This window comes from Balaenoptera musculus, chromosome 13, assembly GCF_009873245.2.
Source record: "Balaenoptera musculus isolate JJ_BM4_2016_0621 chromosome 13, mBalMus1.pri.v3, whole genome shotgun sequence".
In the NCBI taxonomy this organism is placed as follows: Eukaryota; Metazoa; Chordata; class Mammalia; order Artiodactyla; family Balaenopteridae; genus Balaenoptera; species Balaenoptera musculus.
Genome location: NC_045797.1, coordinates 23,655,683 through 23,677,995, shown reverse-complemented (window position 1 = coordinate 23,677,995; position 22,313 = coordinate 23,655,683). Strand labels below are relative to the sequence as shown.

The window sequence follows — 22,313 nt, the reverse complement described above, 5'->3', positions numbered from 1 at the left end:
TTATTCTCAGTTCTCCAGTTTATTCCACAATACTGTTATGATTTCCAACATCCCAAGAGTCTACTCATCATACTCTATGTGAATTTCAAAGTGTAAGAAAACACAGTATATCAATTATTTTCAAACCATGATAAAATATTGAGAACTGAGATACTCTGCTTGTGTAGAAATTAGTACTCCATGCATTGTTTGTATAATATACTCTGACAAAAAGCTCAAAATATTTACTTTGATGACAAATTAGATAGCTCATTTTTAGAGTAGAATATCTTCCAGAAAGTTACATTTTTAATGTGAGAATTTTATACCCACACTAAATTCTCCTATTTCTCTTCCCTTCATTGGATAGCTCTTCATTAGGCAAAAAATGTGTTCCTAAATGTACTCTGTGTAAAAGTAACTCTACAGGTCTCAATAACTGTTATTTCAATGAAGAATATTCCAAAATTCAATAACGTTTGGGAAATAATGGATTCAAGCACCCTCTTTACTATAGAAATTCTCAAATATTTTAATATATCAATGAGCATTGAGAATGTCTGAGAGGGTGGATAAAACATATGACTTTCCCTTAAGGTTACTTGACCTTGGAACACTTTTGTGCAAAGCACATCATGGGACTAATGTAAAACCAATTTGGGACTTTTTTTTTCCTAAGTGATAGATTTCTTTAAGAACTCTAAGATGATATATAAAACTTTCTTAATTACCTCCTCTGATGACCTTATTAAGATCTATATTAATACTTCATGTGGCCAAAACAAAGTAGACCTATATTATCTATAAATATATTTAGAGTTCATACTCACTCAGAACCCCAAATAAACTGCATTCCCCTCAAGAATTCTTCTAGAATAAACTGGCTCTTTACCATATATAAATAAATAAAGTGATTCAGTTGAATCATTCTAGTAGGTATCCTGCAGCTGATGTTTTTCTTGGTTTGGTTTGGTTTGGTTTCCTGTCTGCTATCGACTGAACTGCATTCCCATCAAATTTATATGTTGAAGTCCTAATCCCCCCAATGAGTCTGTATTGGGAGATGGGGTCTATAAGGAGGTAATTAGGTTTAAATGAGGTAATGAGGGTGGAGCCCTGATCTGATAGGATTAGTGTATTTATAAGAGGAAACACTAAACAGTACATTCTCTCTGCTGTGTGTACAATATCAAGAAGGTGGCTGTCTGCAAGCCAGGAAGAGAGCTCTCACCCAAAAGCAAATCATGCTGGAGCCTTGAGGTTGGGCTCTTCAGCCTTCAGAACCATGAGAAAATAAATTTTTGTTTAAGCCAAACAGTTTATGGTATTTTGTTATGGCAGCCTGAGCAGAGTAATCCATTGCCTGATTAATCCACACATTAGTCATCCTCCATCAGATTTCCTCCATTATCTAAAATCAAGTGAGTGCTCTGCTAAAGGGGTACAGCAAAACTCATTAATTTTGATAATATGAATATTTTTGACTCCAGGGAATACTCATCATATAGTTCTTCCATCATTTCCATTAGGGTAGCTTTTATAACATGTACAAAATCTGAACTCATGTCTGATCTCCTTTCAATGCATTTTTATTCTTATATTATTTTGAAAAGCAAACAATAATGAGCATAGGAAATCTAAAATCCTTTTTAACACTGCAATTAATTCCTTGGATCTGCTAAGGAAATGACTTAGATAAGATGAACCAAGGCCCATGTTTGGTCCTCTCACCTCCCCTTCTACCAGCAATCTTATTTCTTGTCTGAGGGTAAACTCTAGCCCAGAAAACACAGATGAATAAATGACATCACCTGAGGCTAGTGACTGATCAGGAACTTGTCAACTCACATAATAAAGGCTTCTCACATTACTGTGTGCTTTTGTTGATTTATTATGATTTTCCAATGCCTTACACAGCAGAAACAATGGGCCTAATCTCCAACAAGGGAAGAGGAATGTCATATATGGAGAGATCTATTAAATATTTTCCATTCATGATACCAGGGTCTTATCATATTCATTCTCATTTAATCCAGATGAATTTGACATATGCTCTGTTACTAGAGAGATTAAAATATATTGTGTTCTTAATTTAAATAAAAGCCTCACTGACTCTCAGAAGTAAAGAGTACATTATGTTATTTGTAAATGTGGAAATAGTTATTTGCAAAGGTACATGCTTTCCTTGATGGGCAAAGTAAGAGCATTCTTTAAATCAACATTTACAAACTCAGTTCTATAGAATATTAGTTCTGAAGGATTTTGTTAGGCAGTAAATTAGAGAAGGATATTGTGTTGGGACACATCTATTGTAGAAAACCCAGGGTTAAACAAAGTGAAATGGGTTTCTTGACCACAATATTTCTGATATCTTTAAATGTTATAGGGCCTTGTGAATTTCCAAAGGGAGCATGTCATATGCAACATTTTATGAATTTAATTTGAACATAGGAAACTCTTTTGTTGTTGTGGTTGTTGCTGATGTTTATTTTTTGTTTCTTTGCTTTTATAGAAACCATCTTCTGTTAGTATTACACAGCACATTATAGAACATGCTCTGTACAGAAAGGTATAGGCCTCTCATGTTACGTGATTGCATAATGTTTCCACTTAAGTCAATTCTTATTTTAAAGATTCATTTAACATTAAATTCTAAGTAAATATGAAATATAAAGTTTGAGTCCTCACACAGAGTCATCAGCCTACAAGAATATAAATATCTATGCTCTATAGCAAAGTGGTTCTCAAAATGTTGTCCTCATACCAGCAGCACTGACATCACCTACTAGGAATGAATATTATCAGACTTCACCCCAGACTTAATGCATCAGACGTGCTGAGGGTGGGGCCCACCAATCTGTTTTAAAAAGCCTTTCAGGTAATTGTCATACATGCAACATTTGAGAACCTGAGAACCACTGATTTTGCATATTATAATCTAAACAGTGACTCAGACCTTAATCGAGTAGAATGGGCAGTTTTTTTGAAACTGGATTGTACCCCACCGTAGTACAAGCTCAACAATAGTAGACAGGGAATTGAGTAGCTAGCTAGCAAGGTATCATATCAAGAGGATAGAGCACCTGCCCAAGAGGTACTACAAGCAGAAGCAAAGGCTGCAGCAGGGCACATTGGATGTTTGAGAAACTGAGGTCATTTAGAGATCAGCAAAGCAGGTTTGGTAACAAATGACTGGGATTCATAGGCAGAAATCAGGTGCCTAGTAATATGGGCAAGAAAAAGACATTGTTCAGCCTTGGAGGAACCTGGATCCTAGAGATGTGCCAAGGCAGGAGGAACTCAGAACTCCAGGGAACAAAACAGAAGGCAGTTACAGAATTTTGTTATAGGAACAATGCCGAGGTCCTGACACTACATGCATGCACTTGGACTAAGTAAAATTAAAACTTAGTTTCAATGATAGATAACTTGAGTTTCTGAACTTAGACTGGTGATGCTGGTTATGCTCTTCTGATTTAAAGGCAATTCAAGGTTATACAACATGCAGTATGGTAAATATGCCTTTATGAGACGCCATGAGGCTTTAGAAATTAGAGAGGTGTAGAGATGAGGAGCTTGACAAGGATCTAGGCTGGTTATTGCCATGAAAGTCTTGGAAGCATCAGCTAAATAATCAATTACTAACACTGTGTGGCTGTCATGGGCCTGTAGAGCAGAATGAATTTTCTTCTCTTTGCTTCTCTTCACTGTTTGATTATCTGTAATTCTTTAATAGCTTCATCCAATGAATGGTCCTGCTTTCAGTGCTTCAATAAGCAAGGATATATGCTATGGATTGCATAAATTTCAATATTCTGTTTATTATTTTTGTAGATGTCTCCTTGCTGATATAACACTGATACTGAATTCCAGGTGTGGTTTGACTAGTAAAGCTTAGATTCAAACAATAACATTCTCTATTTTGGACATCTCTATGACTTGTTTTCTTTGGTGGTCTTGTTGTAATTCACATGCATTGATTGCTCAAAAAACACAAGGGTTTACAGATTGGGATACTACATTTTCTCTCCTTTCTCAGTTTCCTGACAGGGATCACTTTGTAGTGTAGATCTACCACAACTTCACTCAAGCTACTGGCAAAAGTGTGGCACGAAGGCCAATGGCAGATGCCAGGGGCATCCTCCTAGAGGTCTCCTTCCCCTCACATTGTCTTATTATTGAGTGAAATTATTTGAAATATTATGACTTAGTCTACTTTTAATTTTCAAAGTATTTGGGTTTTTGGCATTCTGCAAATGATGACTCATCATTTACATCTTTAGTCTCAGAAGGTCATATATGAAATATTGTGAGAAGAGCTACAATAGAATGAAATTTAAACAGATATATATATATATATATATATATATATATATATATATATATATATATATATATATATATACATACACACACACAATATTTATAGTTTCTGATTTTAGATATTTCTTTATTGCATAATGCAATAAGTAAAAGCAAACTCAGCGTTACTAAGAATATTTATGAAAAATGTAATCAGAATGTTCGAATAATTGACCATTCCAGTCTGTATGTATCACATTCATAATTCCGTTTAGGCATGGTTTTCATGTCCTTGCTCTATAAATACTCCATGATATTCCTCAACCTGCATAGCTTTCAGAGGTTCAATAAATATTATAGTATAAAATCAAATTACTAATCAGGATGGTCTTGAAATAGAGCATAAGTTGTTTTAGGGCTCTTTAACATTTTAACATGAAAAATAAGTAAAATCAAAATAATTCCTGACTTTTAGAAGACAGTAAAAAAAAAAAAACCTTATGTTAGCTATAAGTAGAGAAAAAAAAATCAAAACGTCTCTAGAGGTGTGATATATTTCTTCCACTGTACGCTAGGAAAATACTAAGTGTGTCGTTTGACTCATTGAATGCCACCTTTTAATGGGGCCACAATCCCAAATTTAAAACTCTCTTCCATGTTGAGGGAGAAGGGGGAATCTAGGGCAATCAGTTTGCATAGCACTTGAATGAACCAGACATGGTGATGAAAGTGACCTGAGGGGAGAAGTTTGCTCCATATCATTGAGGAGTCCAGACAATAATTTAGTCTGAGTGGTGACTAACAGAAACCTTGCATCCTCCTTGTTTACACCAGGCTTTCAGCATAGATATGATTGACTTTTGTGTTTAAAGGATGAATAATCCAGTATTTGGTTCTTAAGTCATCTGCTGAAATATCACTAACTTTTTCAAGAAGCTGTTTTCTCTAAAAATCTACTTGATCTCTCATACAATATCAAGCTTGAATTTTTCAGTTAAGAACTTTTCTAAGCCTACTTAAGCAAAGATGTTTTTTAGGTTTTTTGGTTTGTTGGGTTGGTTGGCTGGTTTGGTTTTTTGTTTAATCATCAATAGAGTTCCAAAGCTCAGTATAACTTGTTCTGGCATATGTAAATGCTATTAAAAAAAATATTTGAAAGTTTTCCTATTCAGAGGGTATAGCATTGTCATAATGTCTGTTTTGTTAGCAGTTCAGTATTTCACTTTAGACTTGAGGAAACAGTTGGCCAAATATGGCAGTTTTAAATAACATGAAGAATATTATCAATTTAGGACTCTCTTTTGTTTACAAGAAACAGAAATAAACAGAATAAATTGTTGATTTAAGCCAAATTTGGTCAAGATTTTTCAGGTATGACCTCTAGTAAATCACTTCAGGCAGGGGTGGGGTGGCAGATGGGATATATGGCTGATGTTGGATAAATGGAGAAGGTGGGAAGGGTTAAGAGAATCCTTGTAATTTGGGCAGGCATTCCAAAATGTTCTGCTACAAATCTGTTAAATAATTATTAAATTAAAAAATCAAAATGCCAAAGAACTATCTTTAATTTTTAAACTCATAGTCAATTCATTCTACTTGAATAGTTAGGAAACATGGCCAGATATAATATAATCCAAATTTATAAATGTTAGCAGGAAGGTTACAAGAATCTGAGAGCAACAGCCTGTGTTCCAATGTGAAAAACTTCCTTTGATTTAATTTTCTTTAATATGACATAATTGTTTAATCAATTAAGATAGAATTTAACTTCAAATCTAATTTAAAATCATAGTAAGACAGAATGACTTTGAGAAAAAAAAAAATTCTTATACTTTATGCTTGTTTACTTTGATGTGAAAGTAATTGACAAAGCTCTTTTATTATTATTTTAGGAGAATTTGGAATTAAATGGATGCCAGCTATCTATTTAGTTCTTCAGAAAACCCACTAGTACCACCACATACTAGCACCATTCAGAATGCAAAATCTCACTTAATAAAGGATGACATAGACTATATAATTTCAATTTGTTTTAAAATATCAAATCAGACCAGTGGTTAGATCAGGATAATGTCCATAGTGAATCAGAGAATTGATGAGATATAGCATCACAGAACCAAGGAAGTCAAGTGAAAATGGTTCAACTGATGTGTGCATAGGTATTTCCTTTGTTAAAAAAATGGGTGATCACTATGCCTTTTTCAGATTAGTAATCAATTTCCGCACAGTTCTCGCTCTCCTAGAAGATCATTCAACCTCTAACCCTTTCAAGGACACTTACTTTTTTCTCATATTGTTATTTAATTCTGTTTGAGTTACATCATGTCTCCAGAAGTAATTATGAATCCAGTTAGTTCATAAGGTATCTCATACTTCTTTTTTCAGGACTTCCTTACCTGAGGGTGGAACATACAGAAGGCACTTGATAGATACCAACATATTCTTCTTAAATTGCTCTGATATAGACTAGAAAGATTCTATAATATAGAGACAAAGCACTCAACATTAGGTGGGCTGTGGCGTACCAATTGCAAAATAATATGTTTATTTTTCTAACATTTTTTTCTTTTATTGATAAAAATTACACAAAAGTTAATTGATAATTAATTTAAAAACCAAGGTTACACATTATCTTGTGTTTAGAAATTTGTAGCTTGGCAGTTTCATTCATTGACCACATGGCCTTTGTTCTTCATATACCCCTAGTCCAGGTGAGAATATTTCTGGTTGTCTTCTCATTTGGAGATCTTCACGTCTTTTTATTCACCTCTCACACAGTGAAAGCTCACAGTGAGGACTGCCAGTAGGAAAAAAAAAAAAAAAAATCAAAACTCACATTGTATACAATGTGCCTTGAAGGATCATTTGCCCAGATTTTGTTGGATTTTCATTCCAGTAGCTTTGTCAGACTTTGTGGTCAACTTTATTTCTTTGTGGTCTGTGGTACACCAAATCTTCTTTTGGTACAACATAAGTTTGAACACCCATGTTTAGAATTGGGAACAGAATTGCTTGACCAGGAAAAAAAAATAAAACAAACCAAACATGAACAAATGACATTTTTAAAAGAAAAATGAAATGAAAGCAATTTTAATAATCTGTTACACACACCTAACAAGGAAAACTGTATTGTTTCCCCAACTTCCCACCCACACCTGGTTTGATGCTCCCCCCACCCCCCACCCCCTGTGGTTCTCCAGCACAGGAACCATGCAGTGTAGAAAAAGCAAAATATACAAACAAACCTATAGGTAGCTAAGGTGAAATCTATTTTTATAAGAACTTGACACTTTTACTATTTATATCCAGGAACATTTTTGTTTGTATGTTTTAAAGCAAAGAGAATTCTGTAGTTCTCCTGGTTATGCTGCAGGTGCATCCACTGCCCTCTTTAAGCAGTTTTTTATTTGTTTGTTTCCTTTCGTCTATGTCATAAATGTCTTAGGAACGATGAGCAGGCTGGATTGCGTGATTTGGACACCCATTCTCCTTTAAAATGAAGGCCTTCCTTCCCCGCGTCGAGTTCCCCAATGAGGAGTTAGTTGCCTTTCACGTTAGTTTGTTATTCTCTCAAGGTAAATGGCTGGGGCTGCAGACCTGGCTATGGTGGCGATGAAGCTGTGGTCGGGCCCGAGCTCCAGGCTGGGAGTTTCGTCCTACTCTGGAGACACTGCTTCGTAGCCCTTGTTGACATGGAGTGGCTGGTGAGCCTGGCAGTACCTGATCACCGGCTGGTCGTAGCTATAATATGGCAAGGGCTTCACGTGGTGTAGGATCTGGTTATGAGAAAGAAAGATACTGATTATAAAAATGCTTTGGATGAGAAGATGACACTCCTAGGATTGTATTTTGTTCTCTTTCATGGTGTTTTAAGTCATCACTTTCTGATCCAACTGTAAATAAACATTAAACAAAATAACACTTGTTAGTATGTAACTCAGTATTGTTTTGTCCATTATATATCATTTTATGTACAAAGTGTATATATACCTTGTATATGAAATCATATATAAAGACTTTTCAGTGTGTGTCCTATCATCTGTCCATCCATCATTTATCATCTATCAACATAGCAGAAAGTTAGAAACAACCTAAATTCCCATCAAAATTTAACATAATTATGTTATGTTAAATAATTTTAACATATATTATGTACATGTACATTTGAATGCAGATAATACAAAGATTGGGGAATATCAACCTATGTAATATGGTAAGATATGATATTAAGTGGAAAAATTAAGTTGTAAAGAATGTATAGTAGGATCCATTTTGTGTGAATAAAACTGTGAACATATAGATTTTTTTTTTACTTTCAAAAATATCTTTATAAATCATTGAAATCTTTATTATGGACATATATAACTTTTATTTAACTTTTTTTTAAATTACAGTTTCTCACATATTATTACTAACAATTCTATAATTTCTGAACAAAAGTACTCTAGAATCATGAAAGTTGGCACATCTTTGCATTTGTAATAATAATGTTGTTGATTTTAAGCTAATAAGCTAAAATGTGTCTAATGTTAGAATAATAAACCTGAATAATGGTCTATAGAAATCTCTTTAATAGGAAATGCTGAAAATGTTAAAATTATAGTAATTTTGATTCTCTGTACAGCTTTTAATTATATCACAAATTTCCGATAAAGAAAAATGTCTCAAAACTAGAAAAAGGAAAATGATGATTGCTTAATTCTTGCTTTCATGCTACAGCATTTCTCATAACTCACTAGATCCAATATGACTCTTGATAACAGTCCACAAATGATAAAATTGCAAACCCTTCACTGTCCTGTAAGGTTAAAGGTAGTAGTGGCCTAAACCTTTGTCTCTTGGCTCCAGCCCCAGTTCTGTAGTTGGCTTTATGATGCTGGGCAGGGGCTTTGCAAATCACATTTCTGTTTGACCTGCTGCTCCCTGTTAAACTTTGCCAGTGGGGACCACTGGAGGGAGATGGCAAGACTAGAGAAGATAGAAGGACTGCTCTCTGCTTTTTCCTGCTCCAGATATTTACCCCAATAACACTTCTTCATTCTGGCTGCAGCAGTGCCTTTCCATAACAGCAGGTGATTCTGGTTTGTAATCTTTTCATCATTTGCATTTCCAACATTTGATCTCATCATGTCCCCCACAGAGACTCTAGCACCAGGGAAATATGAGGTTCATCTCCACAAAGCTCCTCCTCCAAGTGTTTGAATTTTAATGATTCCAACATGTTCCTTTAGTTCCTTAATTCTATAGGTGGTAGGAGTGGCAGTATTTCCTGAAGTTGCTGTCTATGTTATACTATGACACTGTCTTTTAGCCTTTGCATGAACTTAGCAAAAATTCTGTATTTACTTAGCACTACTTTATAAAATTCTTTGTGAAAATCTCTGATAGGTTGTCTGTCTCCTGACTGGGCTATATCTGGCTCTTTCTGTAGGTTAAACTGTGGAAAATGATAAGTTGTTATAATTTTATAATTTAGTAGAGAAGTTAACTGTGGCTTAATTGTTCTGTAGGAAGTTAACTAGTCTTATATCTCACTTAGCAACCTTATTTTCAGAATCCATTCCTCCAATTACTATATAAATACCTCAAATGCTCTTTAAACTAGGTCTTGTGTTTTCTTCCTGATATCCTTATTAATGTGTTGAATAAAATTTTGACACAAATTCACTGTCTGTTTGTATGAGAATTATGTTTTTAACACTCTATACTTATTAAGATAAAAGTCACCTCCTCACATTTTTAAAGATATAGATCAAAGCAATGTTTTCTATGGCAGATCACAACTCATTAGTGAGTTATAAAATCAATTTAGTGAATCCAGATAAACATTTTAAAAATAGAATTAATTAGAATAGAAAGTATCAGAGTATATCATACGAGTAAAGGTAAGTTGTTTCATAAAACTTTTGTTTCACATTTGTGTGTACATATGAGTATGTGTCTACTGAATCATACTGTGATTTTTTAAAAAATTGGGAATCACCATAAAAGATGCTTTTTAAAAATAATCAGAAAACATATTCAGATTACAGATTATTATAATGTGATTAGCAATAGCCTGAATAAATTTCCATCCTGCTTTTAACTATTCTTTTTTTCCTAACTCATAATTCACTGTTTTTCTCAATGAATGAGAAAATTAAACTAATATATATTGCTTTGTTTCTATGATGAGGCATATTTACTTCTAATGAAAAGCAAACACTGTTTTCATCAAGTATTTTAAGAAATATTGAGGAAGAGGTAACTTCTTTATACTTTGATATAACCTGAATATACAATTCCATCCTCAAAAAAAATCTGAAAAAAATACATACTAGGTCAAAACTGGGATTTATACAGAGATTTTTTTAGACATTAGACATTAATTTCTCTGCTCATAGTGAAAGCAAGGAACAAATTATAAGACAACATGGCCGAATTACCAAATACTAAATATAAAGTTAGGTCTACCCCAAATCAATAGTTTTTTGTTTTTTTTTTTCTTCTTACTCATATAGACCTGTGTTTGTCAGCAAGTTCTATTTTAGGAAACCTCATTGGATTTTGAAGTGTGTTGGATAGGTTGAGATATCTGTGATTGGTGTCATGGGTCACCAAAACTGAAAAAGTGTAGAAATCAAATCATGTTATTCTCACATTTCAGCAGGAAGAATTTTATGAAGAAGACCTCCTTACGAGTTACATAGTCCACTCTTACTTTTGTTGTTGTTGTTGTTGTTGATAGGTGAAATAGTATTACTTGAAAATATAAAAACTTTCACCAAATCATTTCCAATGACAGCAACATTCACTGGGTATAGAATATTTTTTGCACACTTTCATTTAAAGGAATGACTCATTATCTCCAAATTAACCAAATACCAAAAGACATCAAAATAAACATTAAGCATGGATTGTGATTTTGTTCACCATCTTGTATCCTCATGTATAGTCTTTCTCCAGTCATTGCAGTGAGAAGACACTTGAATTTACAAACATGTATGAGCAGAGAATGTGAGAATAAGACAGGGTCTTAAAGACCCTTCTGAAAACCAGGTTAATCTACAGATGAAAACCATTAGCTCATTTGTGAACATGGTTGAATTTCCAGTATAAAATAAAATCCCTAAAGTTGAACTATAATAGGAAAGAGCAATCCAATATCTAAGATACTGTGGTATTTGTCTTCAAACTTGTCAAGGGACTTCCATTAATTTCAGAGGCATAGGTTTACATATTGCATCACCTCTGAACTCAGAAAATTTGTTTTGCTGTAACAGTTGTACCAGTTTATTTTTATGTCAATGAACAAGGGCTTCTGACATTTTCTCTATTGTTTTTGAGACAAGCTTAAAACCTCTAGTAGAGTGAAAATATTGTAAAGTTATCCTGCACAGCAGCCCGATAGCAAGACTTCAAAAGCCAAGTGAATTGGCAAGCTCTGAAAGAGTATCTGCGATGTTTGCTCCTTTACATTTAAAGTCTATTCTGTAGGGCATTGTGTAATCAACTCACTTTGTGGTTTCTGAGGAACTGAGAGACTGAGGTTTTGTACTTCATAATAATAATGTACAGTACATTAACCACCTGGGTCCCTGTGTGTATCGTTGTTTCCAGCAGTCAAAACAAAGTATGCTTAAGTTCCTCTTAATGTGTATTTGGTATTTTTGTAAATGTGTTCTTAGAGCTTTTCCAATGGTCCCCGTGTTCCATCAGCTCTCTGATGGACTTCACTCTGTAGCACAGCACAACAACATTGCTTAAATATGGCCTCATTCACATGCTTGATTGCTCATTGACTGCCTTGGAAGCTGCACTTTATTTACAGATACTGGGTGTATTATGTGGAATGAAGGGAACTCATTGGGGGAAATATACTAAAATTCTGTTTGTTTCTCTCGAGAATATGAATATTTCAACTCAATTGCATTTAAACTTTTATAGAAACATATAAACTTCTATAGAGACATATTTCATAACTAAATTTGAGGTAGGTTACAAAGGGGAGGAAACATTATTATCACTAATTATGTCTCTTTAATTATCCCAAGTTTCCTGTGAATCCACTGAAAGAGGGAACAGTAATGACACCTCTTTTACCTCTATAAATTTCAGATAACTCTGAAAGTACTCCCTGGTTCTCAAGAAAGAAGAATATACTGAAAAGGCATATTCCTACACAAATTTTACTCAACTTTGATAGTGTCTTTCCTGGAAACTGTGCCCTGTCTTTTGTTTCTATTCAGAGAGATGCAAGGACATGAAGGGTCACAGAGTGGCTCATTAACAGGGGCTTTCATTCCTACTTTGTGCATTCAGAAGCTTAACATCCTTAGTCTGTGTGCCAGTTTTCTAAAAACATTATTTACCTTTTGCCTAGAATATGTTTTTCTTCCAACATACTGAAGGGAATATAAAAGGACACACTTGTCTCAATTACAGTGGCCCATAGTGTTAGAGATTCAAAGAGGGAAGAGGAAAAGGGGATATTTTTAAATCTTAGGAGAAAGAGCAAAATTATAGAGGGATATGTGGCATTTCAAAAGTCTGAAAATTACTTCAGATCCCAGAGTTTTATATCCATAATAATTATATTTAAAATGAGAAATGAATGTCTCTAGTTAGTGAATGTGAGAGCAATGTGGACTCTTGATATATGTGATCATGAAAGGCTTTTGAAGTTCAGTTTTGTTTTGAGCATGAAATTCCAATATCATTACCCTCTTTTCTCAAATGTATTAACATTAGTTATAAGTAGTTTAATAGCCTGATCATTCTAAAATTACTATGCACTATCATTAGTTTTATTTATTAACTTTTCATGAACATTGTTCACATTTCAGTATGAGTTCTTTCAATTGAAGTCATAAAAAGTTGATTTTCAATTTCCTAAATGACATTCGGTCTCTAATTTTTAGAATTAAAATGTAGTGTCTGACTACTCAGACCATCTAAAAAGTACCATCTTACAAATCTGGATGAGGAATTAAATATAGTTGAGTTGCTTAATGAAGATGGACACTTGGTTTATTGGAAATAAAATTGAAAAATGAAGGGCAATAGCTAAATGAATATATAACTTAGCCTTTATTCTACTTAATATATTAGTATTAGACAAGAATGGACAGGGAATAAGAAAATGTAAACAAGTTTGGGTACAGGTTTTTTGCAGGATTTTGATACAAGCTGATAGAACCTCAACTCATTTAAGTTAGTTAGGTAAAATGGAGACAATTGACTCATAGACACAAGAAAGGATTTAACAGCAACACTGAGGGAAGTTCAAGGTTACCACTAAGTCTCAGGAGGAACTGAAACTAGGAACACAAATGTTACCAGGGTCCTCTCAGTCAACCATGCCTTATAATCTCTGAAAGTTATCTTCATGTCCTATCAGTTTCTCCTACATGACTACGACAGCTCCAAAGCTGTACATGTTCCAGACATAGTAGATTCCATAAATGACCACAGTTCTTAGTAGCTCCTTTCATCCAGAAATTAGAGCCTATTTCTCTTTGCCTTTAATACTGGCTGTCCTTGTAACTCTCTTTGGGCAATAGAAAAGTGGCGGCAACACTGTTTGGGTTGCAAGGCACTTAGGATCCTGGCCAGGCTAGCCACCACCATGAGAACAAGCCCAGGTTAGACCATTGAAGGATGGAAGGCCTTGTGGATCAACTGAGGCATCTTAGACTAGCTAGCACCCGCTACAGCCCAGAGAAGCTCATCACAGGCACATAAGCCAAAGAGCAAAAATCCCAGAGGAGGTTATGAGCATCTGACTGAGCTGTAAAATTAATAGTTCCTACAAACCTGATTCCATCCTTCACGTCTCAATTGAGAGAATTAACAGTTACCTTTTCATAAATGTTACCTCCTTGGGTTTTGAATATCTAAAGACATTTATAATATAAAAGAAAAGAGACACGATAAGTAATGAACCAAAATAGTTTTATCAAATGACATTTTTAATCCCATTCTACAATGAAACATTCTTATTCATTTTTTTTTTAAATACAGGCTTGCTTCTTCATTAGAAAACACTGATTATCTAAGCATTTAGTTTCTGCTAATTAAAAAGTAAAACTTTTAATATCACATGATATTAAAAAAATAGAGATGTTTGTGTTTTTCTATCACCATATCAAAGACTCTGAGAAATTCCTGCAAGACAGACAGGAGAATGGATCAAAAGAAAACTTTACTAGCATATAATTCAGTGCAACTGGAGGAAAGCTAGTTTGGGCTGGGGAAAGGTCCTTTGCAAACCTATGAGACACTCACCAGCTTTGAGTATCCAGGATGGTAAGGAAGGAAGAAAACTCAGGATTTTGAACAATTCCTTGGCCAGGAGTAAAACCAGAGAGAGATGCAAGAAGAGAATAAGCCGTCACTCCCAGGATTCACAGCGTGGGACACGAAGTCAAGCAAGGGTGTGCCTGAACCAGAAAATTCACCTTCTATTTTAGAAAATCGTGAGTTTTTCAAGTGACAAAAGTGAAACAAAACTCTGCCTGCTGTTTTATTTCTTGTTGTTCAGCTGCCTTCACCAATAGCTTCTCTCTCTCTCTGCGACCTACAAACTTCAACTAATTCACTAATTAATCAAAATCTATACACACACACAAAGACCTTCCTCCCTAAGCAGTAACTATAACAGTGAAGAATCTCCAGAAACAAGAAAGATTCAAGAATTCAAGAGAAGATGATAAATCAAGGGATTAAAGGGCAAGATTTGCTAAAAATGAATAAAAATAATTTTAAATGCATTCTTATTGAACTTCATCATCTAGACACTGATTAGGTACGTAGTAGGTATTCACATATTGATTGAATGAAAGAACAATAAAAATCTTATCTTTCCCCTACTTTGTTTTAAAGATTAAAATAAGTCATAAATGTGAAAAACGTAAAATAATCTATTAATATTTGTTAACTACACTCATTAAACATATGACCTTTGTTTTAGAAAAACTTTAAAGGAAAACAAAATGATAATGGTGCAAATTAATAACTGCCCCACTTCCATTTTGTTTACAGGCTTTAGCTTGTACACAAAGGCTTGTACACAGAGTTGTACACAGAGTTGTGTGTACAGCAACTCTGGCACGTAAAATGCACAATGCTAGACACACTGCATGTTGACTTTTTATATTGACTGGACTCTTTGGACCATTTCAAACTTAAGTTCTGACAAAATTTACATGGTAGCATTTGTTTTTCTTTTTCTGGTCTTATTTAAAAGTGGGAATGTGTAGTATTTGTGCACTCATGGTTGTCCAAATTCTAACTTTTAAGTCAGTGATGGGAAAACAGAACAGAACATCCACTTACAGCTTTATTGCTCTCTTACCAGGATGCCATGTTTGTGAGGTGTCCAGAGAGTTGATTAAGTTAATGAATGAGTACTAGCCATTCTTTGAAGTTCACTTTGACTCCATTAACAGGGAAGATTATTACATTAGCAGCACTCTCAGCATTCACTGAGGTTTTGGACTAAAGAGCTGGGTTAAGTAGCTAATATTAACATCTAAAGGCTTTCCTCCTGTAGCTCTGGCCCCTGAATTTGAAAAAGTAAGGTGTCCCCAATAGTGCAATGAAAATGAACATACAATTTAAGTGAAATCTATATAAATTTGCTTCCAAAACACTTAAGTAAAAAATAGAGACAATAAAATATCAAAACCCACATTTTTCCCCTAAAAAAATATGGAAGTTTCAACGATATACAATGATGTGCAAAAGACAAGTCTTTTCTATAACAGAACTTGAGTCTGAATCTACTTCCCAAAACTTGAAAACAAAACTATACAAAAGAAAACAAACAAAAAGAAAAACAAAACATCAGCTCATGAAACACATTCAATTTAAGATTTACTTTGTAATCCTTTCTCAGAAATTTGGAAAAGGAAATAAATAAAAGGCAGCAGGAATGCCAATACTAGGAAGGTGAAAGCAACAGGCATTAGAGCCATTTTCTTTCCAAGTTCACTTCCAGTTTCTCCACACTGTTCAGAGTAGCTTATTTCTAGTTTCCATATGAAATTTTGTAGTATGTATTTTGTATGGTTTTTCTGTTAAATCATTAATAGTGTCTTTAACTTGCTTTATACAAGAGTGTATCTCTTCCAAATGTGACCTGTTCTGTTTTTGAAGATATACTCACTTTGTGATCCTCCCAAATAACCAATTCAAATAGTGCAGTGAGTATTCAGTAAAAGCTAGAATATGTTTAAAAATGTAAAGATAAAATGAAATGAAATTCACAAATAAGGAAGGTGATTGAGTTTCTTGCAGTCATGTATCTTTTCAGAGCAGAATTGTGTATCACAGGGTAAAATGTTAGAACCAAATGACAAAAGCAGAAGGAAGAAAACCCCAGAAGGACATACACATACTTGATAGAATGAGATGAGCAACCTGAGATGAGTAACAGAGTTTAAATAGAACTTTTGGGGGAACTGGCCGATCCTCATGAAAAAGAAGCATGGTGATGTATGTTTACTTACAAAAATCAGAGAAACCCATTTAGAAAACAAAAAGTTTTTATTCTGGTTGAATTTTAGACTAGCACAGCAGAGTGATGCACAAGTCATACTGGTCTCATATTTTTTAATAAAATGTGTTAAGACTGAAATTAATGCCTGGATGTCTGCCATGGAGTACTTCTGAGGAGTAATTACATAAAAAGTAAATTTGCCATTATAGTTCATTTATTTATGCATTCATTCATTTACATGAAAATTACTTGTCACAGAGGTTGGCAAACTTTTTCTGTGAAAGGCCAGTAGTGAGTAGTAAGTAAGGCTTGTAACCCATATAGTCTCTGCCATAAATAGTCAATTCTGCCATGATAGCATGAAAGTACATAGGCTTTGACAAAATGTAAATGAGTGAGCATGGCTCTATTTCAATAAAATTGATTTATGAACATTGAAATGTGAATTTGATATAGTTTTCAGGTGTCACAAAACATTTCTATTCTTCTGTTTTTTTCAACCATTAAAAAAGTAAAAATATTCAGGTAGTGATCAATTTAGTGTATACTATGCATTGTAGTAAGTAAGTATCTGCGAGGTATCTGAAGAGGAATAAAATAAGGGTATTTTACTCAAGGAGCTTATTCATAACTGATAGAATGAGGCAAACCCAATTCCACTTCCCTGTGTTTTATATTGCATAACCCAATTCAAGAAAGCAGAGGGAGAAAAGTGTCCAGCCAGCGGGAATTGCAGGTTTCCTTGTGAAGATCCAGGTCTTCCACTTAACAGCAAAGCTCTCAGCTGATCCAGACAAAGAGCTGGACTTACACAACCTGGGTACTTAGAAGTCAGACTTAAACCTCCAGGTGGGAGTTCTGAAGTCACCATTGAAGTCATTTAGAGCAAACATTCTTGGGCAGAATAAACACCCAATGACCCTTTAGTGAAGACCTTAAGCAACACTCTTAAGCCAGTGAACATGCCCCTAGGTGTATGATGGTTTATAATGCAAAGCCCAAAAGAACTTTGGTGATTTTGTAAAAGAGGTTAGGTTCACAGGTCATCTAATTATAAACAGGTTTTTGTTTTGTTTTGTTTTGTGAAAAAGTTAAAAAGCCTTCTTTTCATTTCTCAATCTCACCAAGCCTTTTTCCATATCTGGGTCTCTGTACTCACCATACCCTTTGCCTGGGATATTCTTCTTCCAGCTCTTTGCAGTGAAATTATGTTAATCTCTTGGGGCACAGTTTAAATGTCATGTTTCTAGAGGGGCCTTCTCCAATCACTTTGTCTAAAATGCCATCCCATCCTTATTCATATACGTAAGCCATACCTTGTTTCAATTCTCTGTTGTTGTTTTCCCATCACAACATTTATCAAAATGTTAAATATCCATGATTATATTTTATTTCTGTGTTGGGAACCAGCTGCAAGCTGACACAGTTCTTGCAGCTTAAAGCATGGCAAAGTCCTGCTTAATTCTTGACAGGACCCGAAAGAGTTATTAGAGAAGATATGAGTCTTGGCCCGTGACGTTGCTTGAGGTTTCTCTAACTATAGTTTGTCCTTGGCATGTTTCGGTAATCACAGTCTGTTCTCACGCATGTTTATATTCTGGTTCGCAGAATGTTTTGTACTATAACTTCAACATTAAGGAAATACTGTCTGATGATTCTGTCTTGTGATTTTAACAAAAACATGTATTGCCTACTGCAATCTATAAAAAGGGTTTTGATGGGAAATAATGTGTGTGTGTGCTTGTACACCACCCTCCTGACCCCATCTCTTCTTAATCCCCTTACCTGCTCTCAGGACTTGTTCCTCAGTCTTACAGCGACTGACAAGTGGTGCCCGAACAGGGACCTGAGTACGTGGGCTGTTGAGAGGGACCCCGGAGATACTTCGCGTGCACGCATAAGGTAAGTGAGATTGTGCCAGGGGATGTTTTAGATGTAGTTTTTCTTTCTGTTTTGTTCTCATCAGGAGTAAAAATGGGGCAAACTGGATCTAAGGAACGACAACTTTTCGTTCAGCTACTGTACTCTATGTTTTCCACTTGGGGCGTTAAGGTTACGCATAAACAGCTTGATCGTTTTCTTCATTTTGTGCAGGAAATTTGTCCATGGTTCCTGGAAGGAGGAACTGTTAATATTCAAACATGGGAAAAAATAGGTCAGCAATTGAAAACTTTCTATTCACTTCATGGACCTTCTAAAGTTCCTGTAGATACTTTTTCACTTTGGAATTTGATAAGGGACTGTCTTGACCCAACTCATGGGATTCACAAGTTATTTAAAGCAGCGTCTTTATGCCGCTCTCCTTCTGCTCCTCAGTTACAAAATTTGTCTGAGGAACCTGAGCCTGTCTCTCCTACTGCGCCTCCCTTGTCGGTGAACGTGCCATCCTCAGAGTCCCTGGAGGACGATGATAAATTATCCTCAGAGGATGAGGCTGAATTGGAGGAAGAGGCTGCACGATATCACAATCCTGATTTTGATGATGGCATTTTTGCAGCCCTTAAGAATGCACCTGCGGGATCTGAAAACTTCCCTATATTAGATAAAACTTCATTTACTGCTCTAGCCCAAGCTTTAACTTGTGTAAAACATTTACATGATGTTACTCAAGATGCTTCCCTAGCCCCTGTTGGGCATTCTTCTGGTTTTTCCTTGCCAGTGAAAGTTCCTGATGAGTCCCCCTCAGTAGATCAGGGGTCTGTTTCTGTTTCTTCTACTTCCTCTCTGCCTGTGAGTCTTTCTTTTCCACTCCAAACTGCTTTATTTCAAGCTTCTAAGCAGGGGGAAGATATATCTTCTTTGGGGTTTAAAATAAAGAAGGGGGAATATACCACAATCCCGCACAATTTATTGCAACGTTCTTTATATACTTTAAATTTTTTGAACGTAGATAAGCAAGGACAGACAGCTTCAGAAAGATTTTGGCATCCTGGTGCCTTGCCTTTTGCTGAAGTCCGTTGGCAGGATCCTCTTACTAATCAATGGAATGGTCCAGATCCTGTATTAATATGGGGACGAGGGCATGTTTGTGTGTTTCCTAGGGATGCTGAGGATCCTCATTGGGTGCCTGAGCGCCTGGTGAGATTCTATGGATCCGGACCAAATGGAGAATTCCCTTCCCTGCATTATGGATCCGGACCTGATGGTGAATTCCCTCCCCCACCATATGGAGAGAATGCGACTCGACAGCATACTGTTAGGAATTTAACCGCTTTTGTTATGGCTTGTGTTCCATCACACTATGCTATTCTTACTGGTTCTGTGTACGTTTTCCAAAAAAAAGAGTTTGATGACATACGTTGTGATAATTGTAATTTGACAAATTGTATACCCACGGGGGAGTCCAATCTGAGATTTCTTCTTGTTCATCAGCCTCCGTTTGTTATGCTCCCTGTAAATGTTGCAGGTCCTTAGTATTCTAATTCAGGTTTGCAGGTCATACATGAACTTTCCCTTCTTTTACAATGGCCAAGCGATTTTTGGGGCTACTTATAGCTGGAATTACAGCGCTCATTGCAGTTATCGCTTCTGTAGTTGCTTCTGCTACTGCGCTGACTCAAAGTATCCATACTGCCACTTTTGTGAATAACTTAGCCACTATTGTCTCTAATGCTTTGGGAACTCAAGAATCTATTGATAGAAAATTAGAAAGTCGTGTTAATGTGCTGGAAGAAGTTGTTCTTATTCTTGGAGACCAGTTAGCTGCTTTAAAACTGCCTTTTCTATGCGTTGTCATGCAGAATTTTCTGCAATCTGTGTAACCTCTAAGCCATATAATCATTCGCAATGGCCTTGGCCTCAGATTAAGAATCATTTATTGGGAATTTGGTCTCATTCCAATCTATCCCTTGATATTGTTCGTTTACATGAGGATATCACAAATATCCAGCATGCAGCTCCCCTAGATGTAAATCCAGTGGAAATTGCTCAAGACATATTTACCCAGATTACACATACTTTTGCCCCGAGTTCTCTTATTAACCTCCTTTATCCTATAATTGTTATTGGTATTTTAATATTATTGTGTATTTGTTGTTTTCCAGTCCTCCTGCGAACTGGCCTATGAGCAATTGCAGAACTCCGAGTCGGAATCTACAACCTTACATTAAAAAATAAGGAAGGGGGACATGTCGGGAATCAGATGCAAGCTGACACAGTTCTTGCAGCTTAAAGCATGGCAAAGTCCTGCTTAATTCTTGACAGGACCCGAAAGAGTTATTAGAGAAGATGAGTCTTGACCCATGAGGTTGATGGCGGTTTCTCTAACTATAGTTTGTCCTTGGCATGTTTCGGTAATCACAGTCTGTTCTCATGCATGTTTATATTCTGGTTCGCAGAATGTTTTGTACTATAACTTCAACATTAAGGAAATACTGTCTGATGATTCTGTCTTGTGATTTTAACAAAAACATGTATTGCCTACTGCAATCTATAAAAAGAGTTTTGTTGGGACATAATGTGTCTGTGTGCTTGTACACCACCCTCCTGACCCCATCTCTTCTTAATCCCCTCACCTGCTCTCAGGACTTGTTCCTCAGTCTTACAGCGACTGACATTTCTGTACTGTACTGTTTTCCCCCAATACTGTCAGAGAGCTTTTCTGATTGGCTTGCTGCTTTCTGGCTAGAATATTCCAATAAATACATGGTAAAAGAATGTATGAATTTATGAGAAGTATTAGAGAATTGGGTTTTATTTGGAAGAGGTTTGTCTCAGAAACTGTGAACTCCTCCCTTTCCTTTCTCTCTTTCCACTGTCTGTCATCCATTCTCAGCTTTGAATATAAAAGAGATGTACGATAACACACGAACATTTCTATCTACAAAAATTTGCATGCCTGGCATTGTGCTGAGACCTAAAAGTATGAGTATGACTACAGGTATCCATGACCTTAAGGAATCTATAGCCTAATATGGAAGACAAATGTGAGCAGATTTACAATGTAACATCACTTGTGGTAAAATGCAATACTGGAGGTGTATGAACAATGACAAGGAAGGAAAGAAGAGAGAATAAGATGCTTATCAAGTGGTTCCTGATTCAAAGAACAAATGTTTATGGAGTCACCAAGAGAAAGCCTGGTACCACATGTAGCTTCAATATAGAGTCAGCACATACATATTGCCATGGCACATGGCTTCCTAAGTGCCATTGAGAACCTACTTCCCAAGTGGTGTATAACAAAAAGCTACTTTTTAAAAAATCTTAGCAATCTACCCAACTTACCCACAACTTGCCCTTGTACAGAATGGATTCCTCACCCTCAGTCTCTTCAGCCATTGTCCACACCTCTCAGGTCAACACTGCAAATGAAGTGTTGCAAATGAAGCATCCCCAAGTTATATTAAGCAGTGAGACTTACCATACCTCTGGAATATGGAGACAGCAGGGCATTGCTACAAGCTGCTTTCTCAGCTGTTGCTGAGAAACAAAACAATCAACCCAAGCCACCCTTAATGGAAGCCAAAAAGTACTGCACTTAAAGCAGTAGTTCTCAGGCCTGGCTGCAACTTTGACATCTGTGATGATTTTTAAATACTTATGTCTCATC

The 22,313-nt window shown here is 35.6% G+C and overlaps 1 protein-coding gene across 1 annotated transcript in view; it reads right to left on the bottom strand.

Annotated features, from left to right (window-relative positions):
- Positions 1-7,698: 7,698 nt before the first annotated feature.
- LRRTM4 (leucine rich repeat transmembrane neuronal 4) overlaps positions 7,699-22,313 on the bottom strand; it is an 857,252-nt gene continuing 842,637 nt past the window's right edge. Inside the window, exon 3 of the mRNA XM_036872338.1 lies at positions 7,699-8,057. Within this exon, the coding sequence (XP_036728233.1) occupies positions 7,938-8,057 (120 nt within the window). The 3' untranslated portion in view covers positions 7,699-7,937. The remainder of the gene's footprint in view (positions 8,058-22,313) is intronic.